We start from the raw sequence: 23,473 nt of genomic DNA, 5'->3' as shown, positions 1-23,473 counted from the left end.
CTGCTCGAGTGATCCGAAAACACCTAAAAAGTCAGACTAGATAAGGCATGCAGTTCTCCTGCCTCACAGTAGAGGGCGCTTTTTAGAGGCTTTTTTAAACAGAAAGGAAACTCATCAAATTTGCAAATGACATCAAGCTGGAAATAATTGCTAGAAAGTAGACTCAAGATTCAGAAACATCCTGACAGACTTAGGCATTGGGCTCTATCCCACAAAATGCAGTTCAGTAATGAGAAAAATAATGTCCTGCACTTAGGCAGAAAAATCAAATATATAGATGTAGAATTGACAGCATCTGGCTCAACCAAGAGTATCTGTGAGAAGGATCAAGGTGTCCTGATGGACGACCGTTTAAGTATAATGATAGTGCCATCTTATACTGCACTAACGAGTCCACACTTTGAATACTGCAGTCAGTTCTGGTCTCCACAATACAACAAAGATCTTGAGACCATAGAAAGTGTGCGGAGAAGAGCAACAAATACAATAAGGGCTCTGGAGGCTAAAGGTTATGATGAACAATTAAGGGAACTAGGTAAGTCTAGCTATCAAACAGAAGGATTAATGGTGACCTGATAGCTGTTTTCCTGTACTTGAGGGACTATCACAGGGACTATTTGTATTTATTTGTCTTGTATGCCGCCCACTCCCGAAGGACTCCGGGCGGCTCACAATAGAGGGTGGTCAACTTATTCTCCAAAACATCAGAGGGCAGACAAGAAGCAATGGGTGGAAGCTCAGACCGCAAACTGTGATAAGACACCCTGCACTGGGAAACAAGACAAAGCCTTTCACCGTTAACAAAGGCCTTACCTTAATTTCTCTAACAGATGCTTCCGTATCAGTTGAGATAGAGGTATCCCCACTGCCTCTGCGAGAGAAGGTTCCACCTAGGGAGGCCAAGGTAGCTGCTGACAAGCTTGATGCAGTTTGGATTCCCTGCAATTACACACACACACACACACACGCTCACATTATATAAGTGATGTTTACGAGACAGTTTATTATACATTTTTACAGGTAGTCCTTCAGTTATGACCATAATGAAGCCTTCAGAGTCAGAAGAATGTTAAATGGATTTGCCTCATGTAAACACCAGTCATCCCTGCTCTCCCCAGCGTATTAGTTAAACAAATGTACAGGTCATTAAGTAAAGTTCAGGGGTGGGAGAGATCCTGGGGAGCCTAGTTCAGGCACAGGCACCCACCTGTCTTGGGACTCCCTCACCCCAAGATACCCCATGTTCTATTTCCCCTCCCTTGCGTGCCTTGCGTGCTGACCCACTGCACAACTGACTTGCCAGCAAGAAACAATGGGGAAGGAAAACTGTGCATGCGCGCCTTTCCTAAATCTGCCCTCCTATGAAGGTGCCCTGCCTTTCTGGGACAAAAAGGACCATTTCCCTAGTTTTCCATAGCTTTCCTGCAGAGAAAAAATCACCTGCCAAACTTTAGCCAGCTACAGCACATGAGCAACAAATGAGAGATGTGCTGGGTCCTTGAAAAACTGTTTTGTTGCTTGTTGACTGCCTGAATGACCCAGCTGGGACTTAAAGGAAAGTCCTAAATAGTTCCCAGAAGGAGTCAACAAACAGATCTCCCCCCATCGAGCCACTTCAATCCCGTTTTGCTTTGATAGCAGCATGCCATAAAGAATAGCGAGCAGGATAGGAGGAGCTAGGGAAGGGCAGTGGCGGGATTCAGCCGATTCGCACCAGTTCACCTGAACCGCTAACTAACTTTTTCTGCAGTTCGACAAACCAGCTGATCCCGCCATTGAGTCTGGGAAGAGGGGGCCAGATGTAGGCTGGAGGAGGGGGCTGAGTGGCTGCAGCCCCGGCTCACCTTCCTCTCTGCCACCAGCCGCAGGAGGAAGCGCAGGTGGGGGGGGGTGTCAGGGATGGTGCCCAACCGGGAAAGCTGAACCACTGTCCAGCCCAGAGCTGCCAGCAGGGGTGGGAGGGGCAGGGGTGGCAGAGGGCGCCTGGCTTGAAGTTCCCAGACACCCCCCTCCCTCTCTCCCTCTCCCTCTCTCTCCATTCCTCCCTCCCTCCCTCCCTCTCTCAGTCTCTCTCTCACACACACACACACACTCCCTGCTTGCCTGCCTGCCTACCTATCTCCGTATCCAATCTGACTTGAAATGACCGGGCACCATACAAATAAAACCAATTACACAAATGATTTACTCCTTAGTATCCTGCTCTGTTTGCACAGTATTAAAGCAACATTTTTAAAGAGCACAACTGCAGAAACCAGTAGAAGCTATAATAATGGCAATACAAATATAATAAATAAGACAATACAAAATAGAAATACCAGCAAGAGTTATAAAAATGCTAAAAAAATCCCCCAAATCCTGAGAAAATAAAAAGAACTTGCTCTCAAAAATCAATTATAAAAGCAATTCAGTTACTCTGGAGGGCAGGAGCACCATAACTTTTTCCCCGCCTTGCCCTCGCTTTTAAAAGCTTCTTTTCTGTTACAGATAAACTGTTCAACCTGTGATTCTTTGTTCTTGAAATCACTGCTTTGAGATTCTGGGCACTTTAACTCAGATATAAGTCTTAGCTTGTCTTGGTACAACATGGTTACACTTTAAAAGCTTGGTTTTCACACTTAAAACTAACGTTCTAACTATGTATCTGTGCATAAGTGTGTGAGAAATGGGCTTATTCTTGTAAAAGAAAAGAACCTGAGTGACTCCATATTCACACTTTTCATCACTCAAGCAGCACCTTTGTAACACATTAAAATAAGATCTTATGTAAAAGATTCACTTAGGGGGAAAACAAGACTATAAAGTTGATTGAGAAATTCCAGGCCAGGTCAGCCTGGCATTACTGGAATCAGCCAGTCTCAGTTCCAGGAAACTGTCATAATGGGATTGATTGTCTTGGTATGGTCCTCTTATGTCCTCTTATGGTGAAAGAGGATGAGGTGAATTCCGCAAGGTGATTTTTTTATCTGGAAATTGTTTGCTGAGTAGCCAAAAGATTGTATAACCCAACATGTAAGGGAGCTGGACTATTACTCCAAAATGTATTTAAGCCATGCATTCAGACCTATCCGACATTCTCTTTCTATCTTTGTCCTGGCTGACAAAGTAGAAATTGACCCGGGCGAATACCATGGATGATGCACCATCAGGGAACAGCCATGCCCCTTCAGGGCAGAAAAGAGGAAGCCCTGAAGCCTGGAAAATGAGGCTGTCAGGAGGACTGCAGCCATATTCCTCTTGGATCTTTGGCCTGCCACGCTTTCTATTATTTTACTATGCCTTTTCCGACGTGGGAAAACGGGAGGGGGGATGGGATGGAGTTAAAGGCTATGTAGCCAAAATAAAATTCCTTTCTAGAATCCAAGGTCATCCTTTGTCTCTGTAGCTCTGCCACCTGACCAGAACTGGATGGGTGGAGCTGCCAGCATGGCAGTGGAACATTGGACCGTGGGATGGGCTGGTGGGTGTGGGGATGGCAAGATCTTGAACTCTCAACTGGGTGGGGAAAACCGGGAAGCTTTCAGATTCGGGTTTTCCCAGATGTGCCAACATGGCTCTCTTCATAAATTGGAACTTTGAGCAATACTTTGCCTCGGACTCTGATTTAATTTTGGATGCTATTTGGAATCCTGAATGTTGCTTACTATTTTACTTCTATGTATTGTTTGTGTCTATTGTCTGTATCCTCCCCGCCTTATTTTATGTAAGCCGCCCTGAGTCCCCTCAGGGAAAAGGGCGGCCTATAAATTCTAATAAATACTAAAAAAAAAATTTGGGCTACAAGGGGCACCTGCAATCTTCATGCAATGCATAAATGAGGTCCTACATGAGCACCTATATACCAATGGGTGCTCGTTTACCTTGATGACACGGTATGACAGGTCCTGGAAAAACTTCTAGCCGCCAAGCTATACGCTAAATTATCGAAGTGTGAATTCCACAAAACCTCTCCAGATTACCTTGGCTATTGCATTTCCAGCAAGGGGATAGAGATGGACCCAGGAAAAGTGAAAGCAGTGTTAGACTGGCAACTCCTATGCACCCGCAAAGAGCTACAAAGCTTTCTTGGATTTGCCAACTTCTACAGGCAATTCATCCCGGCTTTTGCAGAAGGTGCCCTGCTATTGACTGAACTGTTAAAAAACAGGGTCTTCCTCAACAAAGCCAAAGGCAAACCAACCAACCTACTGGATGGGCAATGGACTGTCAAAAAGCATTTCAGAAATTAAAACAGCTCTTTGCCCAAGAGTCCATACTGCAACACCCCGAGATCCAGAACAGCAATTCATAATCCAGTCAGACGCCAGTGATGTGGCTGTAGCGGCAGTGCTGTTGAAAAAGAACGAAGAAGGACACCCCTTGCCATGCGTTTACGTCTCCAAAAAACTTAGCGTTACTGAAAGAAGGGGGGCCATTTGGGAGAAAGAGGCGTATGCAGTCAGGTGGGCCCTACTCACTCGGAGACAATTCCTGGAGGGGGGGGGGAATGTGCCATTTGAGATCTAGACTGACCATAAAAACCTCAAAGCGTGGTTCACCTCCTCCTCCCCCCTCCCCACCAAAAGCTGGCTCGAGTCACCACCAGAGCCCAGACTAACTGGCCACCTGACCTCAGTCCTGACAAGTTGACCGCAGCAATGACATCGGTGCTGCTGGCAGACCCCTGGCTCAATGACAGCAAGGACGTCCTGACGATGAGAGATGGCTTAGCCTGGAAATGACCCAAACTGTATGTTCCTGCAAACATGAGGCTGGAAGTTCTACAGCAAAGCCATGAGGTGGAACTAGGAGACCACTTTGGATTCCTAAAAACGTTCCCCCTCACCAGGCATCAATTTTGGTGGCCAAAAATGAAAGCTGAAGTGGAAGACTGCGTAAAAAGCGGTGCCACTTGCGCAACCATGAAAATATGGCCAGGCGAGCGCCCTGGATTACTGCAACGGCTGGCCAACCCTAGCCGGCCATGGGAAGAGATCGCAATGGACTTCATCGTAGAGCTCCAAGACAGCAGCGATAATAAAATAATTTGGACGGTGATTGACTTATTTCCCAAGCAAGCCCATTTCATTGCTTGCTCAGGAATACTATCCGCAAGAGGCTACCGAAAATGTTTGTCAAGCACATTTATTCCCTGCACAGAGCACCCAGGAGGATCATCTCAGACCTCCAAGTTCAATTCACCGCCAAGTTATGGAGGGCGTTCCAGAGGTCCATTGGTTCCCCACAAGGACTCAGCTTGGCTTCTCATCTGAGTACGAAGGAGGCAGCATTTCTCTTATTTTCTTTCAGAACTAAATTGCATTGGGGGGGGGGGGCAGAATCTGCCACATCTGCCATCAAACTGCTTCAGCCCTGTTTCACTTTGATGGCAGCCTGCCATAAAGAATGGGGAGGGGAGGAAACAGAAGTGCCAACCAGAGACAATGGTTGAAAGATCCAAGGACACAGCCCTTGGAAGAGAACTCAAACGCCCATCAAAAAGGCACCAAACTTTAGAACTTTTATCAAAACTCCTAATTTGAACCACATTGCACGCTATCATGATGGCCAAGTAGGGGGAAGGCCTGGGAGAAGGGAAAAATCACCAGGTTTATGCTGGAACCCTCAGATCTGGCTTTGCTTAAACAGTCATCACTTAGTTTTAGTGAAAATATACCTTTCACTAGAAATGAAGTCAAGGATCTTTTCTTTCCTAAATGCCCAAGCTGGGAAAGGCTTGACACAGTTTCTCTCCTGGCACAAACAGCAAAAAAAAATGGAACTGGCTTCTCTCCTCTTTTGGTTTTGCTATACATGTTTTGTTCTAAATTTTATTAACTGGATTTTTTCTGCCTCACGAGACAAAAAGCTGCAGAAAGATGTCTGCATGCCTCATTCCACCGCCTACTCTTCAGCTTGGCATCAAGGAAAGGTTTCTAAAAGGGACAGAGATCGGAGAGCAGAGATGGGAAGTTTAGTTTTAGCACCTGATTTGGGGGAGGGGGGGTGTCATTGAGGCTTTGGCTTCTGAATCTGATTATGACAACAGGAAAAAGGCTCCCGAAGTGTCCTTGGAAGGGGAGCAGTTGGCATCAGCTGAACAGACAAAGGAGCAGGCAGAGGAGGCGGGTCCAGCAACCAGGTAGGATAAACAGCTACTACTAATACGCAATGAGGAAGACAATCAGCTGTTATCGTTGTTGCACAATGCGGAAGACAAACTGCCAACTTCTCCCGATGCAAAGTCACGTGAAGCAGAGCGTAAGAATAGCAGAGGCCAGCAAGGCTAAGCGAGGGGAGGCAGTCCTGCCTTCCCAGATGAGACACACTGGACTGTTCTTATTTCAGAAAAGGTTTGAGTTAGGACTGGTGTCAGAAAGACTCTCCTTGTCTTGCCTTTGTCTCGCCTCGTGCTTATGGCCCTGACTGGCCAACCACCTCTTCCAACCACTGGACGCCAGGACTATTTCACCACTCTTGGGCCGGATCCTCTCAACTCTTTATTCACGCAAGCTGCTAGACTGGTGGAAACTGGATTAATTCAGGTGTGTTGACACAGTTATTGTGGCTTGTTGTAAGTACAGGTTTGTAACTGTTTCGTGTGTGTGTGTGTGTGTGTGTGTGTGCGTGCGTGTGCACTTAGCCGGTGACAGATAGGAGGTTGGGGAGAAAGACTAAGCCCCTCCCCTCCCCCCCCCCAGCTTTTTTTGTTTTCTTTAATGGAGAACTGTGGCTTTCTGTGGGAGGGAGGGATTTAAAGTGAGGTAAAAGTTTTGGGAAGTTTGTCCTGAAGCTGCCACCTTTGTATGCCGGGATTGGCTTCCTAAAGCCTAGCAAGAACCCGGAGAAATTTGCAGCCCTCCCAAGAGCAAGTGGACAGGAGCAGAAAGCTCGTAAACCTTCAGCCAATTTCCAAAAGACTCCGTTGGGGGGCACTGAAAATGGCAGCTGCTTCCAAGAGCCCAAGTGCTGCAAAGGCCCACTGGGGCAGGATTGGGGGGGGGGGGAGAGGAGGGGCATATATCATCCCCATTGTTTGTTATAAATGACTATGGAGGCACTGCAGCTGTCATAATTTTGAAACACGGTTGTATGTACTTTGGGGGTATCGGTCATAACTTTGAACAGTCACTAAGTGGTCTGACATTTCTTGAGGACTACCTGTAACATTCCTTCTGAGTTGTTGAAAACTACATTGTAAACCAATGGTCACCAACTGGGGGTCCGTGGACCACTGGGGGGTCCGTGAGACAAAACTATTTGCAATGTTTATATTGCAGTAAATCAGGGGTCCTCAAACTGCAGCCGCTGGGCCAGATGCGTGCAATGGACATTTCTGTTGCTGCAGAGTTCCCCCCTTTGGGGTCTTTTTGTACGGGTCGGAATGGGGCAGAAATTCTGACTTGGGGTCTCCTTCAGCCTTCTGGCGTGGGGCTTTGGGCGAAGGCTGGATGGAAGCACCACTGGTGGCAAAGAGCCGGAGGGCCTCGTTCCAGTGGGACTGAATTATGGCCTGGAACTGGCTGACCATCTCAGCCCACTGAGCCTCCAGGCACCGGCACCTGGCCTTGCTCTCCTGCAGTTCTTCCCTCTGCTTGGAAAGCCTACGCTCCTAGTCCTCAGCGAGGTGCTTCTGCTGAGCCTCCTTCTTGGTCAGATCCAATCTGAACTGAGCTGTTTTGCCAACTCTTTCTCACGGTGGCTGCTTAGCTCCAACAACGGCTGCCTGTTGGGGCCCTAAGGAGCCCGGGTGGGCAGGCAAGGAGTGACAAGGCTGGCAAGGCGCCCCCCGGTGTGAGTGACATCAAGTTGGTCACACCCACCCAGTCACATGAGCACCTTGCCATGCCCACCCAGCCAGTCCCTAGGCAGATATTAGTGGCCTGCAGGATTTAAAATTATGAATTTAGTGGTCCCTGAGGTCCGAAAGATTGCGACCCCTGTTGTAAACCATTCCATGTATAAGATATTCTACTCTTCTAGTGGCTCTGTACCTTCAGTTACTACTTCTTTTACTTTAAGGGCATGCTAAACATATATATATATGCTTCAGCCAGCAACAAATGAAATATTCTTATCCAATGGGTGTCAAAATGTATTGTCAGGCTTAGTCTTTCAAACAAATAAATGGGAAAGGACATTAAAACATTGTCATTGTTGACTCAAGCAAAACTGACTATGTTATAAATTGTAACACAAAGCTAACAAAAATACCACAGCAGAACATCAATAGTATTATTAACAAATTCACTAAATCACATTTCTAAATATTAGATGGCATGTTTAGACATTACAATAAGCCAGCTCACAGCCACTGGCTTCCCTACTCATTAAACCTTCCTAGTGTCATCTCATGACGATTTCCTCTATTAGGAAGAAGCCAAAACAAAACACAAAACAAAACAAACAAAACACCCAATAGTTATTTAGAGTAGGAATGTGCAAAGGGTTCAGAAATATTTCCAAAATGCCTGGTTCAAGCATTAAATGCTGTTTTCTAAGAACTATATTTCATTCTATTCCCTTCGTTTTTAATCCAAATTGAAATTATGCTCTTTTGAGGAACGTTGCTTCATGTATTGTGCAAGGTTTGAGCCCTTTGACTAATCTGCTTTATGATTAAGCCTTTTTTGGGGGGGAGGGGGGGCTTGGGGGGAACACCAGTAAAAGACCAACAACTATTTTCATCTTTGATGCTACTGGCTGGGACTCGGCTTGAGGAGGAGCTGAAGTCATTTAAGCATATATCACAGGCAGCTGCCACTGGGCCTAAGTTGACTGAGACAATTACGCTTTTTTTCAAATTTCTATTATTCCCTACGATGGAACATTCAAAACATTTCGCATTTGGTTCTGTTCTGAATTGTTGCCAAAGAGTTGTAATGCAACATGGAACATACCCAGCTTGGAATTATCAGACCAACTATTTGATGAAGCAAGGAATTTATTTCAGGGGTTCCACAGCTTTACTTCTTTCCTTGTAGAGGACAATTACGAATGAGTATATTGCTATTTGTACTTTTCCATTGGCAGTCTGAGTCAGAAAAATAATTTATTCCATTTTAGGTCAAAGAAAGATAGACTTTTTAGCACATGGGATCATTCGGTTGAATTGGTGTTATCAGGATACTGAGAATTATTAATATAAAATAGTACATGTTAATATACACTCAATCTTAACACATATCGCTTACCTTCTCAAAGTCTTTTTCAGGCCTTTCTTCAACCTAGAGCAAATAAGAAAAAAGAAAACTTAATTTGACAATAAGGTGGCAAGCCCATGAACTGCTTCATTTGAAGATATGTTCAAAGAATCATAATTCTTGACTTACAACCTTTTAGTTAGTGACCATTTAAAATTCGAATGCACTGGTCATTCAAGTGACGGGCAGCCAATCCTTACATTTATGGCAGTCATAGTATTCCAACCATCACTTGACCACAAGTCAGGCACGTGGCAACCAGCGTGTATTTCTTTTCTTTTTTTTTTATTAAAGTTTTCTTTTATTTTTAATTTTCAAAACAAACACAACACATAAAATCCTCCTTCTTTACATACTGTGGAAAGTGTATCAGTTGGTTACAAAAAGACTTCTGTGCATCTCTTCCACAGTCATCGAGCATAATTCATATTAACTCAAGTATTTTAGCTCAGATATTTATACATGTTACCATCATCATACCTCCATTTTCATTTGACTATAGTTGTTTAAACGTCCTTCATCATAAAGTATACCAAGATTTAATACATAACCACATACTGGCATTTCATTTACTATTTCTAAAATCCCCCAATGACACTGAATCCTTATGTCCTATTCTAGGTAAACATCCATAATATTTAATAACAAGGTTTTCTATCCTTCTTTCCAAATCACTGTTTACAATTTACATCTCACTTCCTTATATTGTACCCATACGTTATTGTTATTATCATTATCCTTCCTTTATTTGACTATATCCTGCATCATATCATTTTACCCCCTAGTAATCAAGACTTAACTAAATCTAACTTATTATTATTATACAATTGTATCAGAGCGGCCAGTTGTTTCGCCGGATTTGGCATTGGTTACTAGTCGGGCCCCATCCAGGGGCCTAGGGCGTCGTAACGTATTTTCGTAATATGCGTGCAGATCCAAGCAGTGCGGCTTTTTCCATTTGATTGATGGTGATTTTGTCGATTTTTAACTGTTTTAAATGTAATTCCAGTGCTTTTGGAATTATTATTATACAATTGTATCACAGCGGCCAGTTGTTTCGCCGGATTTGGCATTGGTTACTAGTCGGGCCCCACCCAGGGGCCTAGGACGTTGTAACGTATTTTCGTAATATGCGTGCAGATCCAAGCAGTGCGGCTTTTTGCATTTGACTGATGGTGATTTTGTCAATTATTATTATTATTATTATTATTATTATTATTATTATTATTATTATTATACAATTGTATCACAGCGGCCAGTTGTTTCGCCGGATTTGGCATTGGTTACTAGTCGGGCCCCACCCAGGGGCCTAGGACGTCGTAACGTATTTTCGTAATATGCGTGCAGATCCAAGCAGTGCGGCTTTTTGCATTTGACTGATGGTGATTTTGTCAATTTTTAACTGTTTTAAATGTAATTCCAGTGCTTTTGGAATAGCACCCAGTGTGCCAATTACCACTGGAATTACCACTGCTGGTTTGTGCCATAGTCGTTGAATTTCGATTTTTAAGTCCTGGTATCTTGCGATTTTTTCATGTTCCTTCTCGGCGACCCTGCTATCACCTGGTATTGCGATGTCTATGATTGTGACCTTATTTTTCTCAACCAGTGTGATGTCTGGTGTATTATGCGCCAGTATTTTGTCCGTTTGTATACGGAAATCCCACAAGATCTTGACCATCTGATTTTCGGTGACTTTTTCAGGCTGATGTTCCCACCAGTTTGTTGCTGTTTTAATATTATAATTTTTGCACAAATTCCAATGGATCATTTGCGCTACTGAATTGTGCCGCAATTTATAATCAGTCTGCGCGATTTTTTTACAGCAGCTGAGTATGTGATCAACAGTTTCATCAGCTTCTTTGCAAAGTCTGCATTTGGCATCATCAGAGGATTTTTCGATTTTGGCCTTAATGGCATTTGTGCGGATAGCTTGTTCTTGCGCAGCCAGGATTAGTGACTCTGTTTCTTTCTTTAATGTACCTGTTTTTAACCATAACCAAGTTTGTTCACTGTCCACTTTATCTTTTATTTTTTCCAGAAATTGACCATGCAGTGCTTTGTTCTGCCAACTCTCCATTCTTGATTTTATCACATCTTTTCTGTATTCTTGTTTTGTCTGTTGGGCCTTCAGTAGATTTTTGTTCTTTACTTCGATTAATAGATGTTCTTGACTTTCTTTTAAATAATCAGCCAGTGCATGTTTTTCCTCTTCAACTGTTTGCTTCACTTGTAATAATCCTCTGCCACCTGATTTTCGGGGCAGATATAGTCTATCAGTATCACCACGTGGATGTAAACTGTAGTGCATTGTCATTAGTTTCCTGGTTTTTCGGTCCAAAAGGTCCAAATCAGCTTGTGTCCAGTTAACTATGCCAGCTGTGTATCTTATAACTGGTATTGCCCAGGTATTTATGGCCTTGATTGTATTTCCACCATTCAATTTAGATTTCAAAATTTTCCTAACTCTGTTGGTGTACTCTCGCCTGACAATAGTTTTTACTTCTCCATGCTTGATGTTATCCAACTGCAGAATGCCTAAGTATTTGTAGGCTTCATTTTCTTTGCATTTAATTAGTTGGCCATTGGACATTTCAATTCCCTCAGATGCAGTGATTTTGCCCCTTTTTATGGATACAGTGGCGCATTTTTCCATGCCAAACTGCATTGAAATATCGGTGCTGAATACTCGGACTGTATTTGTCAATGATTGGATTTCTATTTCTGACTTTCCATAGAGTTTCAAATCATCCATATATAGTAAATGCGAAATTTTTTCAGCTTTTTTGGCTGTTTGGTAGCCTAATTTCATTTTTTTTAAGATTACTGATAGTGGGATCATTGCGATGATGAAGAGAAGAGGTGAAAGTGAATCACCCTGGAAAATTCCTCGCTTGATATTAACCATTCCGTAGCTCTCATTCCCTACTGCCAACTCAGTTCTCCATTGTTTCATTGCCTTTTCAGTAAAGGATGTTGTTGTTGTTATTATTATTATTATTATTATTATTAACCTTTATATATAATCCAAAAGGGTTTCTCTTCCTTTCATGGGTGCCATTCAATATTCATATCCAGTTATTACTTATCATAACACTACACATTGTATACATTATTATCATTATCAATTATTTATTTAACTATATCTATTATCACTAAATTTCACTAGGTTTAGCTAGTTTTAACATACTCTTCCATCTATCAGTGTCTTTCCAATAACAAAACAGTATCATATCTTCTGCCATTTGTGGCATCAGTCCTCTAATCATCTCCTTAATCAGCTTTGTATGGACTCCTCTTAGCAACTCTTTGCTTATAAGATCTCTCATGTAATTTCAATGCCCTTCTTCTGTTTCCTTAATCTGCTTATCTTTGATTGTCGGTGGTATTATCAAAATTATTGCTAACAAGGTTTCTCTCTTTAAGTCCATAAATTCTTTTATTTTTTTCTTCTTCTGTATCTTCCCATCTGGGGTAAGTTTCCCCTCCATTTAATTCCTCTTTCAGTATTCCACTCATTCCATTTTCAGAAACAAACCAATCACCATAAATATCAACAATTTTAATTTCTTTATATTCATTTTCCTCTTCGATTTTTTGGATTTTAACCGCCACTTTTTCCATTTGATGAACATCTTCAACTTCTCCGTCATATTTTACTGTTAGATGCACTACGTAATCCAACTTCTTCTCTACCCTCTCATTTGTATTTGATAATTTCTGTATTTCTGAGAATATCTTTTGCAGATTTAAAACTTCTTTCTGGTGTTGAAATTGTGCCATGTTTCCAGCTGACAAACACTGCTACTCTAGCTTAGAAGGTTTTAGCAGAATTAAGCATCACAATAACATTTCACCTTTCTCTGGAAGAATCTACTTCAAAGGAACATCTCTGTGTTTTTCTTCTTCTTCTTCTTCTTCTTCTTATCACTCTCTATAAACAAGTTGTGAGTCCTTGAAGTGCCAAGTCAGGATAATCAGTGAAAGAAGTATTTCATTTCCAATACACAAACATCTAGCTTCTGAGTAGCAGCATTAATGTTTCTTTTTGTATTTCAAGTTTTAAAAAATGTCCGATTCTTAAATGAGTTAGAAAAACATCCACAGTAATGAAAGAGGAGAGTTTTAGTCCATAGATTACAGAGAATAGTCAAAGAAAAAAAATAGAAGGAAACTTAATCTGTTCGTTTTAAAAGGCTTGCATAAATTCCATCCGTAAAAATAGCATTTAAAAAGTAAGATAACCCACTGTTCAAAACCAGTCCAAATTTAATTCCGCTGCTTATTTCTTCTGTTCTCCAATTTAAATTAATTTTAAGTTTTTTTATAGGCAGACACTTTTAAAACAGTAAAAATTCCTCGCCAGCTGAAAACACTTTCTCTTTCCGTATCCTTCCATTTTGGAGCTGCCCCGACCTCATCAGCAATTTGGCTGGATTTTTTGTCACCGGCTTGAAGAACTTCTCTTGGATCAATCAGAGACTTTGCAATGTCCTTGTGATCAGCAAGATGTATTCTTCCTGTTCACCGTCTCTACGGGACGGTTTCGGTCCATTTGGACCATCCAGAGACAAAAGTGTTGATTGCGATCTCAGAGCATTGAGATCGCATGTTGTGTCGTCGCGACTTCGGCTCCTCCCCCTCGCAACCAGCATGTATTTCTGACAGTTATAGCATCCCAGCGTGATTGCTATTTGCGACTTCCTCACTGGCTTCTGACTAGCAAAGTAAATGGGGAAAGCTAGATTCCCTTCATAACCATGTGCATTATTTAACAACTGCAGCGATTTGCTTAACAACTATGGCAAAAAAAGTCAGGCAACTCACTTAACAACTGCCTAGCTTAGAAAAAGAACTTCTGGTCCTAATTGTGGCCGTAGGTCAACATGATATAACACAATTTATTTGTCAGCTTGAAATTAATCTACATAATCAACAAAATAAATCTACATAACCAACCAAATAAGTGGCTATAGACTTTTAATATTAACTCTTATCATATCCAGGAAGATCAACATAGGATATTCTTTTTTTCATTTCTTACCATTGCAAGAATGGTAGGAAAAAATCTGCTAATTAAACTAACTTTTAAGAAGCTCCAAAAGCTGCAGCCAACATTTATAGAAACTGAACCTAAAATTTCCAGGTGGCCCAGTTTTGACATATCTAGATATCAGAGCAATTGAAAGGGGGGACAAATAAAGGGATATTATAAGAGTTTATTACAAACCATAATGTTTCTTTTTCTCCCTTTTTGTTCTCACCCAAACACATCTCCGGGGACTTTCCATGTTTTAATTCCTAAATTTCCAAACAGGCAAATACTCTTCAATAATCCTAATCCTAATCCCAAACCCCACTTCCCTCCCTCTCGCTCTTTCTCTCTCACACACACAACCAGCTTCAAGTAGTGCTTATGGCATCACATTTGTCCTCTTGTTAGAATTTCACATTCTCTCTCTAATTCCCATACTTTGTGTATTGGTGCAGCAATTTCTGGGATCATGATTGGTACCTACATTTACCGAGATGGATAGCTGAGACCATGGCTGAGGAATCCAAATTCAATGGTGTTTTCTATATAGTCAGTGATTCTTTTCAAGATCCTTTATTTTTCTTTTTAGAATATTGTCAGATCTGCCCCAACATGGTCTTTTAGTCAAGCCCGACTCTCGATTCCATTTGTAGTGAAAGATATACTTTTACTAAAAGCCAAGTGGATTACAATATAGCAAAAGCCAGAACTGAAATTCGCATGCCAAAATTTCTTGATTAACTTCAACTCCCTCCCGTTCAGCTCCCTCTACCCATATAGTCCATGGCAGGCTGGCAGCTAGCGAAGGCAAAGCTCAGGTGAATGATGGCAGTCCTGACATTGACCCCCAATTTGAAGGGCCTGAAGAACTACTTGCTTTGAGGATCTTCTTTTAGTTGGATCTTCTTCTATTGGAAGTCACAATGGCATTGAAAAAAAGTGACTTATGACCAATCCTCATGACCATTGCAGGATTTTCATGGACATGTGATCAAAATTTGGGCAGATATATACAACAGCTGCATTGCCCTGGGATCATGTGATCACCATTTGAGACCTTCCCAGCTGGCTTTCAACAAGAAAAATCAATGGGAGAAGTGTATTCACTATCAGCCCTGGAGCCCATTTTTCTTCTTTTGGATCTTCAGGACTGCCCCATTTAGTGCCTGGGAAATTGGAAGCGGGGATTGTGAGCTGGTTGAGATGCAGCATTTACTTTCAGTTTTCCTTTACAAGAATTGTTTACAGTTGTATAACCACATTCCATTCTCTATGTCAGCTCCCTCCGATCCCTATCAGGATACTGCCATTCTGGCAGGGAGGGGCTCCGGGATGCCCTTTTACAGCCTCTTTCCTGTTTCTAGTCTTCCTATCACTTTGATGTACCTGCTTGGGAAAGGGAGGGGGAGGGATTGGCCTGGTGCCATTTGTTTCATCTCAGCTCCAAAAGAATGGACAACACAGTGCCTGAAAACAGCTTATCACCTTTTCAGCTTGAGTTCTCACAACAACTTTGCACCTGTGGATTGGCTTACTTTGGACTGGACATAGGGAAGGGGTGTTCTGCAGTGCTTAACCTAAACTTCAGATCCTGCCTTGCTTTACTTACTGTCACTTTCTCTCAATAGAAGTTTCCTTTTGAAATGATGCCTGTTTTAAGAGTTCTACTTTTTTGGAGAGAGAGGAGAGGCCAGTCCTTACACTCTGCTTCCTCCTCCCTTTGCCCATTTGAATGAGAAATATAGCAGCCTGAGTAGAAACTTTTCTACTAAATTTGCAAATTGTAATGTTGGCATAATATATGCACATATCTCTATTTTTAAATATTCTACCTAAATATAATATAATGGTGGTCCCACTACTTTTTATTTAGAGATAAGTCAAGGCAAAACTATTGGTGAGTTTTACCTCTTTCAAACTAGCAGTGGTCTTCTTTCTGGGACTGGAAGAAGGTTGTTTTCTCTGAAGTGGTTGTGGTCCACTTCAAAAAAAGACTCCAGACTGTCAACATTCCGAGTAATTAACCCAACCAATCCAGAAACTTTCAGCTTTCTCAAAGAACTGCTTTATTTTGACACATTTGAAATGCAAACCAGCTCTGGCTATTTCCTGAGCTTTCAGTATAATTAAAGATTAGACAGCTCCCTCCCTCCTTGTCACAGGTCACATTGTCCGGTTAGGTGTTCTGGTGTCTCCTTGGTAACCTCTCCCAGTCTCTGACCATCACCCGTTGGGATGACCTTGGTTTCCACGAGATAGTAAGTTATTGGTGTCTGGTCTGACATTCCAAAGCTCCCCCCTCCTCCCCCCAGTGTCACCTGTGTAATGGAGAAAAAGGCTGTGACAGGCCCAATCCATTTTGAAGTTGACACAGACTTTTTACATCCCTCATAAGTTGCCATCCACTCCCCTCCTTCTCCAATTCTGCTTCCCTCCCATGACATTTTGTTTTGAGCTCCACAGACACACCTTTTTCCATCAGTGAGAGACCATTCTATCTACCTGTGATGGCACGTGGAGCCATTTGTTAGGGCACGTGAGGCGTTGCCCTGTCAGCTCCAGCGCTGGCCAGCTGACTTTGACCTTCATTTTGGGACCTTTTTCTCCCTCTGGAGCCTCTGGGGGGCAGTGGAGGCCATTTTTGCCTTCCCCAGGCTCCTAGACTCCTAGGAAGCCTCTGGAGCCTGGGGAGGGCGAAAAGCGGGTCCATCACACAGCAAAAGCAGGGATCATGCACGCATGTACACAGAGGGTTCATGCACGCGTGTGTGGAGGTTGCGCACACATGCGCCCAGAGGTCACGAACATAGAATTATAGGTGTGGGCATGCCCGTGCATGACCCCCCCCCTGCACTCCCCTTGCTTTTGGCACACAATGGGAAAAAGTTTAGCCATCACTGCTATATACCCTGCTATCGGCTTACCAGTTAACTACAGCAAATTATCTGTTTAGGTGTCAAAAAATTCAAAGGAGGATGACTTCCCAATAGGTTATCACAACACATAAGACAACCACTTACTTTTGCTTACTTTGCAAAGGTTGAAAAATATAGGCAGAAGTTTATAATGTCCCCAAGCAGGGGGAGCTCAAAGAATGTCCTTCATGGCATAAAATTTCAACCCTAACTATAAACCAATGAACTTACACGTGAAAGAACAGCATGATTTTTTTCTGCTGCTAGACGAAGTGTAGGTAATAAGTAAATATAATGGTGGTCCCACCACCTAACAGACCAATCCCCAAATGACCAAAGCCCAATCTGTGCTGAATCCAATGCGCAGCCAACTAAGATAGAAAATTACTTAGCACCACTCTCAGCTTACATCTTTTCTATGTTAGCATGGCTAGCTGCAGGGAGAAAACTGAAGAAGCAACAGATGACGTCAGAGAAGTGCAAGGCACAGCAATGCAGGATATTCACAGACAAGAGTTTCTACTAAGCGCTGCCAAAGGAAATGAAGGTAATAGAGTATGCCTGCCCTGCCTCCTCCACCCAGGGCATAGCTCAGATTCATCAATCAAACTGCGGATCCTACTCTTCAATTCACACGATGCCCTTTTGCTTAGTGTCTCCAATGTGCAAACTTCCTGGACCTTCCTAAAATGCCTCTACCTAGGTTGACCTTATGGTTGCCAATAGTTCTCCAATATGGCTCCAATACTAATGAAATCTCAATTCAAGCAATAGGACCCCTGGACCCTCTTCCTCTACGTCATCCTGATCTGAATACACGAACACAGCTGTAACATTCAGCGGTGGAAACATCTTAATTTGGCTGTGACGTTTCTCATCATTTCACTACAGCAGACATTTCTTTTGACAAAGAAAACATTTTGAGCAGAGTTTCAGCTCATCCTCCCCTCATTCGCTAGGATCGCACTGCCCATTACAAATCTCCTAAAGACAAATGGAGAAGTCAAAACCTAGCAGCTTCCTGGAGTGGACCATGGGAGTGCCAGGCTGCATTTGAGAAACTGAAATGATTGTTTGCAAGTGAGCCCATCCTAAAATATCCTGACATGGACACCCCTTTCGTGGTCCAAGCTGGGCCAAAATGCCTTTTGAGGTGTGGACGGACCATAGGAAGGCCTTGAGGCCTTGAAAACACTCCAGAAGTTGTCGCCGAAGCAAGTTTGTTGGGCACAACACTTTAATCACTTCAATTTCTCTCTATGCTACCTTCCGGGGGGAGGGGGGGGACGACTTTATGGCGGACACCCTATCCAGACTGCCCCAATATAATAGCACCCAGCCCAAAGTGATCCACCCGGTCATCCCCTCCAAGCAATTGGCTGCTCCTGTGGTAACCAGAGCCCAAGGAAAGGCTGATCTCGATATATCCACTGATCTACGCATGCGGCTTCAGGGAGCACTAACAACTGATGTCTGGTTCATGTCTCACTCAAACAGATGTACGATTCGTGATGGCCTTGCATGGGTTGGGGCTAAGTTCAGCCAAGCTTAGGGGAGTTGTGTTACAACAGGTCCATTATTTGAAAGCTGCTGGACACATTGGGTTTCTGAAGATATTACATTTAGTTAGACGGCAGTTTTGGCGGCCATCTTTGAAAAAGGACATAGAGGCCTACGTCGATAGTTGTCCTGTCTGTGCTTCTGCAAAGAGGCTACCTGGAAACCGCCTGGATTACTCCGAAGGCTGCTAGACCTAGTGCTCCCTGGAAAGAGATATCCATAGACTTTATCGTTGAATTACTCGAGAGCAGTGAAACACAGTCATTTGAGTGGTTATGGATTTTTCTCCAAGCAGGTGCATTTCGTACCCTGTTCCAAGGTCCCTTCAGCAAAAACATTAGCTAAATTATTTATTCAATGTGTGTATAGGTTACACAGTGTTACTGAATGCATTATTTTGGACAGGGGGGGGGTCCAGTTCACCTCCCACTTTTGGAGGGAGTTGTTTGGAGAGAATTATTAGGCTCCGCCCAAGGTCTAAGTTCTGCCAAACACCCGCAAACTAACGGCGCTTGTGAATGTGCTAATTCGGTTCTAGAACAGTACCTCAGGTGCTACGTGAACTATCAGTAAAATAACTGGGCCGACTTACTGGCAGAGGTGGCATATAATAATGCCATACATAGTAGCACGGGTTTCACCCTATTCAATGTGGTCTCTGGTCAGGACTTTGTACCCATCCCGGAACTGGCCCAGGAGAAGCCACGAAACCCTTCCCTGGCAGAGTGGATTGAACAACTCCAGTTCAACTGGCCCATTACTCATAAGGCGTTAGATGAAGCTCACCAAGCATGTAAGAGACAGTCTGATTAAGAAAAGTTATGCCAAAAGAATACCAAGTTAGAGATAGGGTTTTACTTTCTACTAAGTACCTACAGGCTACCCAGAAGTCACAGAAAGTATGTGGGTCCTTTCCCCATTGTGAGAATTGTGAACTAAGTCACGGACATGCCAAATTGCTTTGCAGCCTCCCTTTGCTCCCAAACGGCTGCAAGATGAAGCCCGTCAACCCCGTTGGCCCAGGGATCAGAGCACGGCTCCCAGCCCCACGAGGTAGGAGAGGAACACCAGATAGGCTCTCCTACCTCGCAACAGGACAGAAACAACTGTCCCTGAGGGCAGCAGCTATCAAATTTAGATAATTTGGAAGTTTTAGAATAGTCAATTATAATTAAAGTTATTCCAATGAATGTAAACAAATTTTAGTAATTTCCTACCTAGGAGCCAAAGCAGTGCTTGGACCAAAAGACTGAGAGGAAACTGGGAGCCAATAGGGAATGGTGGAATATTTAAGAAAATTCCCTCAGTCTATGGACCAGTCAGGCTGTGACTATATCCAAGTGTAACCCCTCCCTCGACTCTACAGGAAAAAAAGACACCATCTACGCAATTGTTAAGAGACAACTTTCACACAAGTTCATTTTCATTGTCTCAACTCACATTAACTTTAAATAGCAATAGACCAGACAAAATATGTTTAAGTAAAATTAACATTTTGAAGTTCTATACTGTTATGTAAAATAATTGTTATTCTTTCCCAATGTTTAAAGGTGTTAAGAGTCAGGATGCGAAACAACAAGCTTAGGGTCAATCCAAGCAAAATATAGAAGCTTTGGTGAGGAAGTGCTCTAATTCCAGATATATTCCATCTTTAAATCTGGATGAGGTCGTTTATCTATGAAACTTATGAATTGGCTACTCCAATCTATGGGCGTGCTCTTCCATGATAAATCATTTTATAACTAGTGTGTTAAAAGGAAGCATCAGCTAATACTGTTAACACTCAAATATTAACATATGAATGAACAAAATATGAGGGGAAAGTCAAGGAGAACTTTTATGTTTATGTGTTTGTATATCTGTGTATGGATATATATTTCCTTTTGAGAGTGAGCATCAGAATTTCATTTCTAATGTGTGCCAGTGTGTTCACTGAAAAAAAATGACAATAAAGATTGTCAGATTTCGTGCACATAATCAACAAGTTTTCATTTCAGTTGCATTCCTTAATAGACTGTCCTCAAGTAGGAAGAACGAGATGCATTTTATTTCTAAACATGCATGCTGGTATTTTTTGAAAAAGAGATAATTTCATAACATTCTTGTAATGGGCACCAAGTATGACTCTTACAAAAATTGTCTATTTTATCCCAATTATGAAGAAATTGTTGTACTTCAGAAGTCAAGATAATGCAGACAATTAAGAAGCTCTCACATACCTCCTTCTGTTGCTTCTCGAGTTCTTTCATCCTAATTTCCCGTGCTTCAGCTCGTGCCGCACGCTTTGCCGCAAGTCTTGCTTCTCCCTACCAAAGGAAAAAAGTGTCACAAGATTGCAGCAATATCTAAACTGAATTAGCTTGAAGGTCCGGGCTCTTATTATCACATTAACTTTATAATTATAAACCCATATAGTATGTTTCGATGATAGCCAGTGCGATGTAATGGCTGAGATATCAGACTAGATTTCTGAAGTTATGAGTTCTAGTCCCACCTTAGACAGGATGTCAGGCCTGGAAGCTATCTTTTGCCTTTTGGATTTCAGGCCTGCCACACTTTCTACTGTGGGGGAACGGGAAGGAGTTGGGTGATGTGTAGCCATAACAACATTCTTTCTCCAAAAGCCCCTGAAACCTGGACGGGTGAGGATGGGAGGAATATCTTTCTTCACGGCAATGAAGGATCGGACCATGGGGTAGACACGTGGGCGTTGGAGGCAGGGTCTTGAGCTTTCAACTGGGTGGGAAAACCTGGGAGTTGTGCCAATATGACTCTTTTAATAAGTTGGAATTTTGAGGAACCTCTTGCGCCTCGGATTCTTCATTTATTTTGGATGCTGTTTGGAACCCTGAGACAGGAAGCCACCTAGCTGATCTCAGGCCAGTCACTCTTTCTCAGTTCTAGGAAGCAACAAGGGGAAAGCATTTCTGAAAATCTTGCCAATGAAACTTGAGCCAATGCTGACTTGATTGCACACAAACTATTTTTAGACATTTGCAATTGCTGTGATGGAGGTTTCATCTGAAAATGTTAATACGATAGGGTAAGAGCATTTATCCGCATGAATTCAAGGGAAGAAATTGTAAAATTGAAAGTGTGGAAAAACCCTAGAGATCCTGGTTCAAATCATCTTCTTCTAGATTCCTGGAACCCCTTTAGCCCCGTTCCAGGCCAGGTATTTATTTGGGTATTCAAGAAATCTCACTGAGATAGTAGGGTTGTCTTGTCCTTTTAGATAAACCACCACCACCACCACCTATCTTGGGATGAGAAAGCAGTTTTCTCTCTATTTACAGTATAATAGGACACTCTTTTAACTAATAGGTAATTGTTTGTTGAATGTGGACAAACCTCATAATGAGGGGCTCTCAAAGAGGCTGATGCTCAGTAAGCAGTTTTGAAAACGTCTATAAAATGGGACTTGATTAGGACACCTACATAAAAAAAGGCCATGAAAAAAGCGATCAAAGATAATGACAGCTTACTCCCTCTGACTATATTTACACTAAATTTGTTTCATTTTTTAAAATTTCATTTATTGATTTTTATCCCAAGTCTATTATTTTTATAAATAATTCAAGGTTAAAAATATGTAATGGTCCCTTTTTCATCGTATTTTCCCGCAACAAAAATTCAGTGAGCTAAGCTGGCTGAAAGTCCAGTTGCCTCTTGAAAAAGCACCTTTGGGATAAACTGACGAAGAGAGAATGACTAACTGATTGAAAATCAACCAGTTAGCTTAAATGCCTAAAGTGGGACTAGAATTTACAGTGACCCTGATTTCTATCCTGGTGTTTTCTTCACATTACAATCTATTCTCATTCTTCCTTCAATAATATCCATCAATCTGTTTTTCACAGCCAACAATGCAATCCCTTAACTCCCAATTTTGTACTAGATTCTTTCCTTCTCCCTTTCTGTTGAAAAAAGACCCCAATCTTAATTCTTTAAGGGCAAACACCAGAATATGCAGTACTTATTTTAGCACCTTTTTCAGATATAAATAAATCTGTGGAATTTAAAGTTTCGATTCCATTGAAACTTACTGTATTAAGGAATACAGAAAGACTGGGTAGTTTATCAAGAAGTAACCAGAATGAATCTTGTCTCTATTACCTCGATACTACTTTTTCCAAGAATAATGTAATATTAATTGACAACAAGCTAGAGCTTCTCTTCATATTCTCCATTCAGTATACTTAAAAATTGAAGCAAATCTCTGTATTGTTATTGGAACATCAGACGGATTTAGTTAAAGTAGCCATTATATGAAGTAGAAAAGGCAAGGCATTGAATTTTTCAAATTATATAGAAAAACCCAATGTTGGAGGAGTTGAAATGGTGGTTTTGTCAAACCTTTCTTTGCATTTATTTCTGTCTATGCGAGGAAATAACTAAATATCCAGATATCCAAGCATCCAGAAACTTCCATGTTATGAATGGAAAATTATCTTCATTCACCAGATTACATGCCCCTCTACTGACCCTGTATGTATGCAGCTCTTCATTTTCATGAATGGTTAATGTAGATTTTCTTTTCCTTCTGGTTTCTGCTTTATGTTATTTAAACTACCCTGTTTGCTAGCATTTAAGCATTCAAAGAAATAGATTCTATTTATTCTATGCTGAAGCAGTTTGATAGATTTTTCACCTAGAAAAGACTGAGCCAAATTTTAGTAACATCCTACCATAACAACTGTGTAATAAGGGCTTTTTCATGTCTTAAAATATTTTATCTCCTTTCAATAACTCCATGAAAACAATTCTAGAGAACAGAACAT

At 42.0% G+C, this 23,473-nt stretch overlaps 1 protein-coding gene across 4 annotated transcripts in view; it reads right to left on the bottom strand.

Moving 5' to 3' along the window:
• Positions 1 to 23,473, bottom strand: part of LRRFIP1 (LRR binding FLII interacting protein 1) — an 82,527-nt gene that overhangs the window by 45,732 nt on the left and 13,322 nt on the right. For 3 of the 4 annotated variants that reach the window (XM_032210565.1, XM_032210547.1, XM_032210539.1), the window contains exons 2-4: positions 20,912 to 20,998; positions 9,174 to 9,206; positions 814 to 939 (exon numbers count right to left, since the gene is read on the bottom strand). In XM_032210565.1, coding sequence (XP_032066456.1) covers positions 814 to 939; positions 9,174 to 9,206; positions 20,912 to 20,998 — 246 coding nt within the window. The remainder of the gene's footprint in view (positions 1 to 813; positions 940 to 9,173; positions 9,207 to 20,911; positions 20,999 to 23,473) is intronic. The other variant, XM_032210557.1, reaches the window with a different exon arrangement.

The sequence above is a fragment of the Thamnophis elegans genome, chromosome 1 (assembly GCF_009769535.1).
Source record: "Thamnophis elegans isolate rThaEle1 chromosome 1, rThaEle1.pri, whole genome shotgun sequence".
Classification (NCBI taxonomy): domain Eukaryota; kingdom Metazoa; phylum Chordata; class Lepidosauria; order Squamata; family Colubridae; genus Thamnophis; species Thamnophis elegans.
The sequence above is the reverse complement of the archived record's forward strand: the minus strand, read 5'-3'. Positions and strand labels throughout refer to the sequence as shown.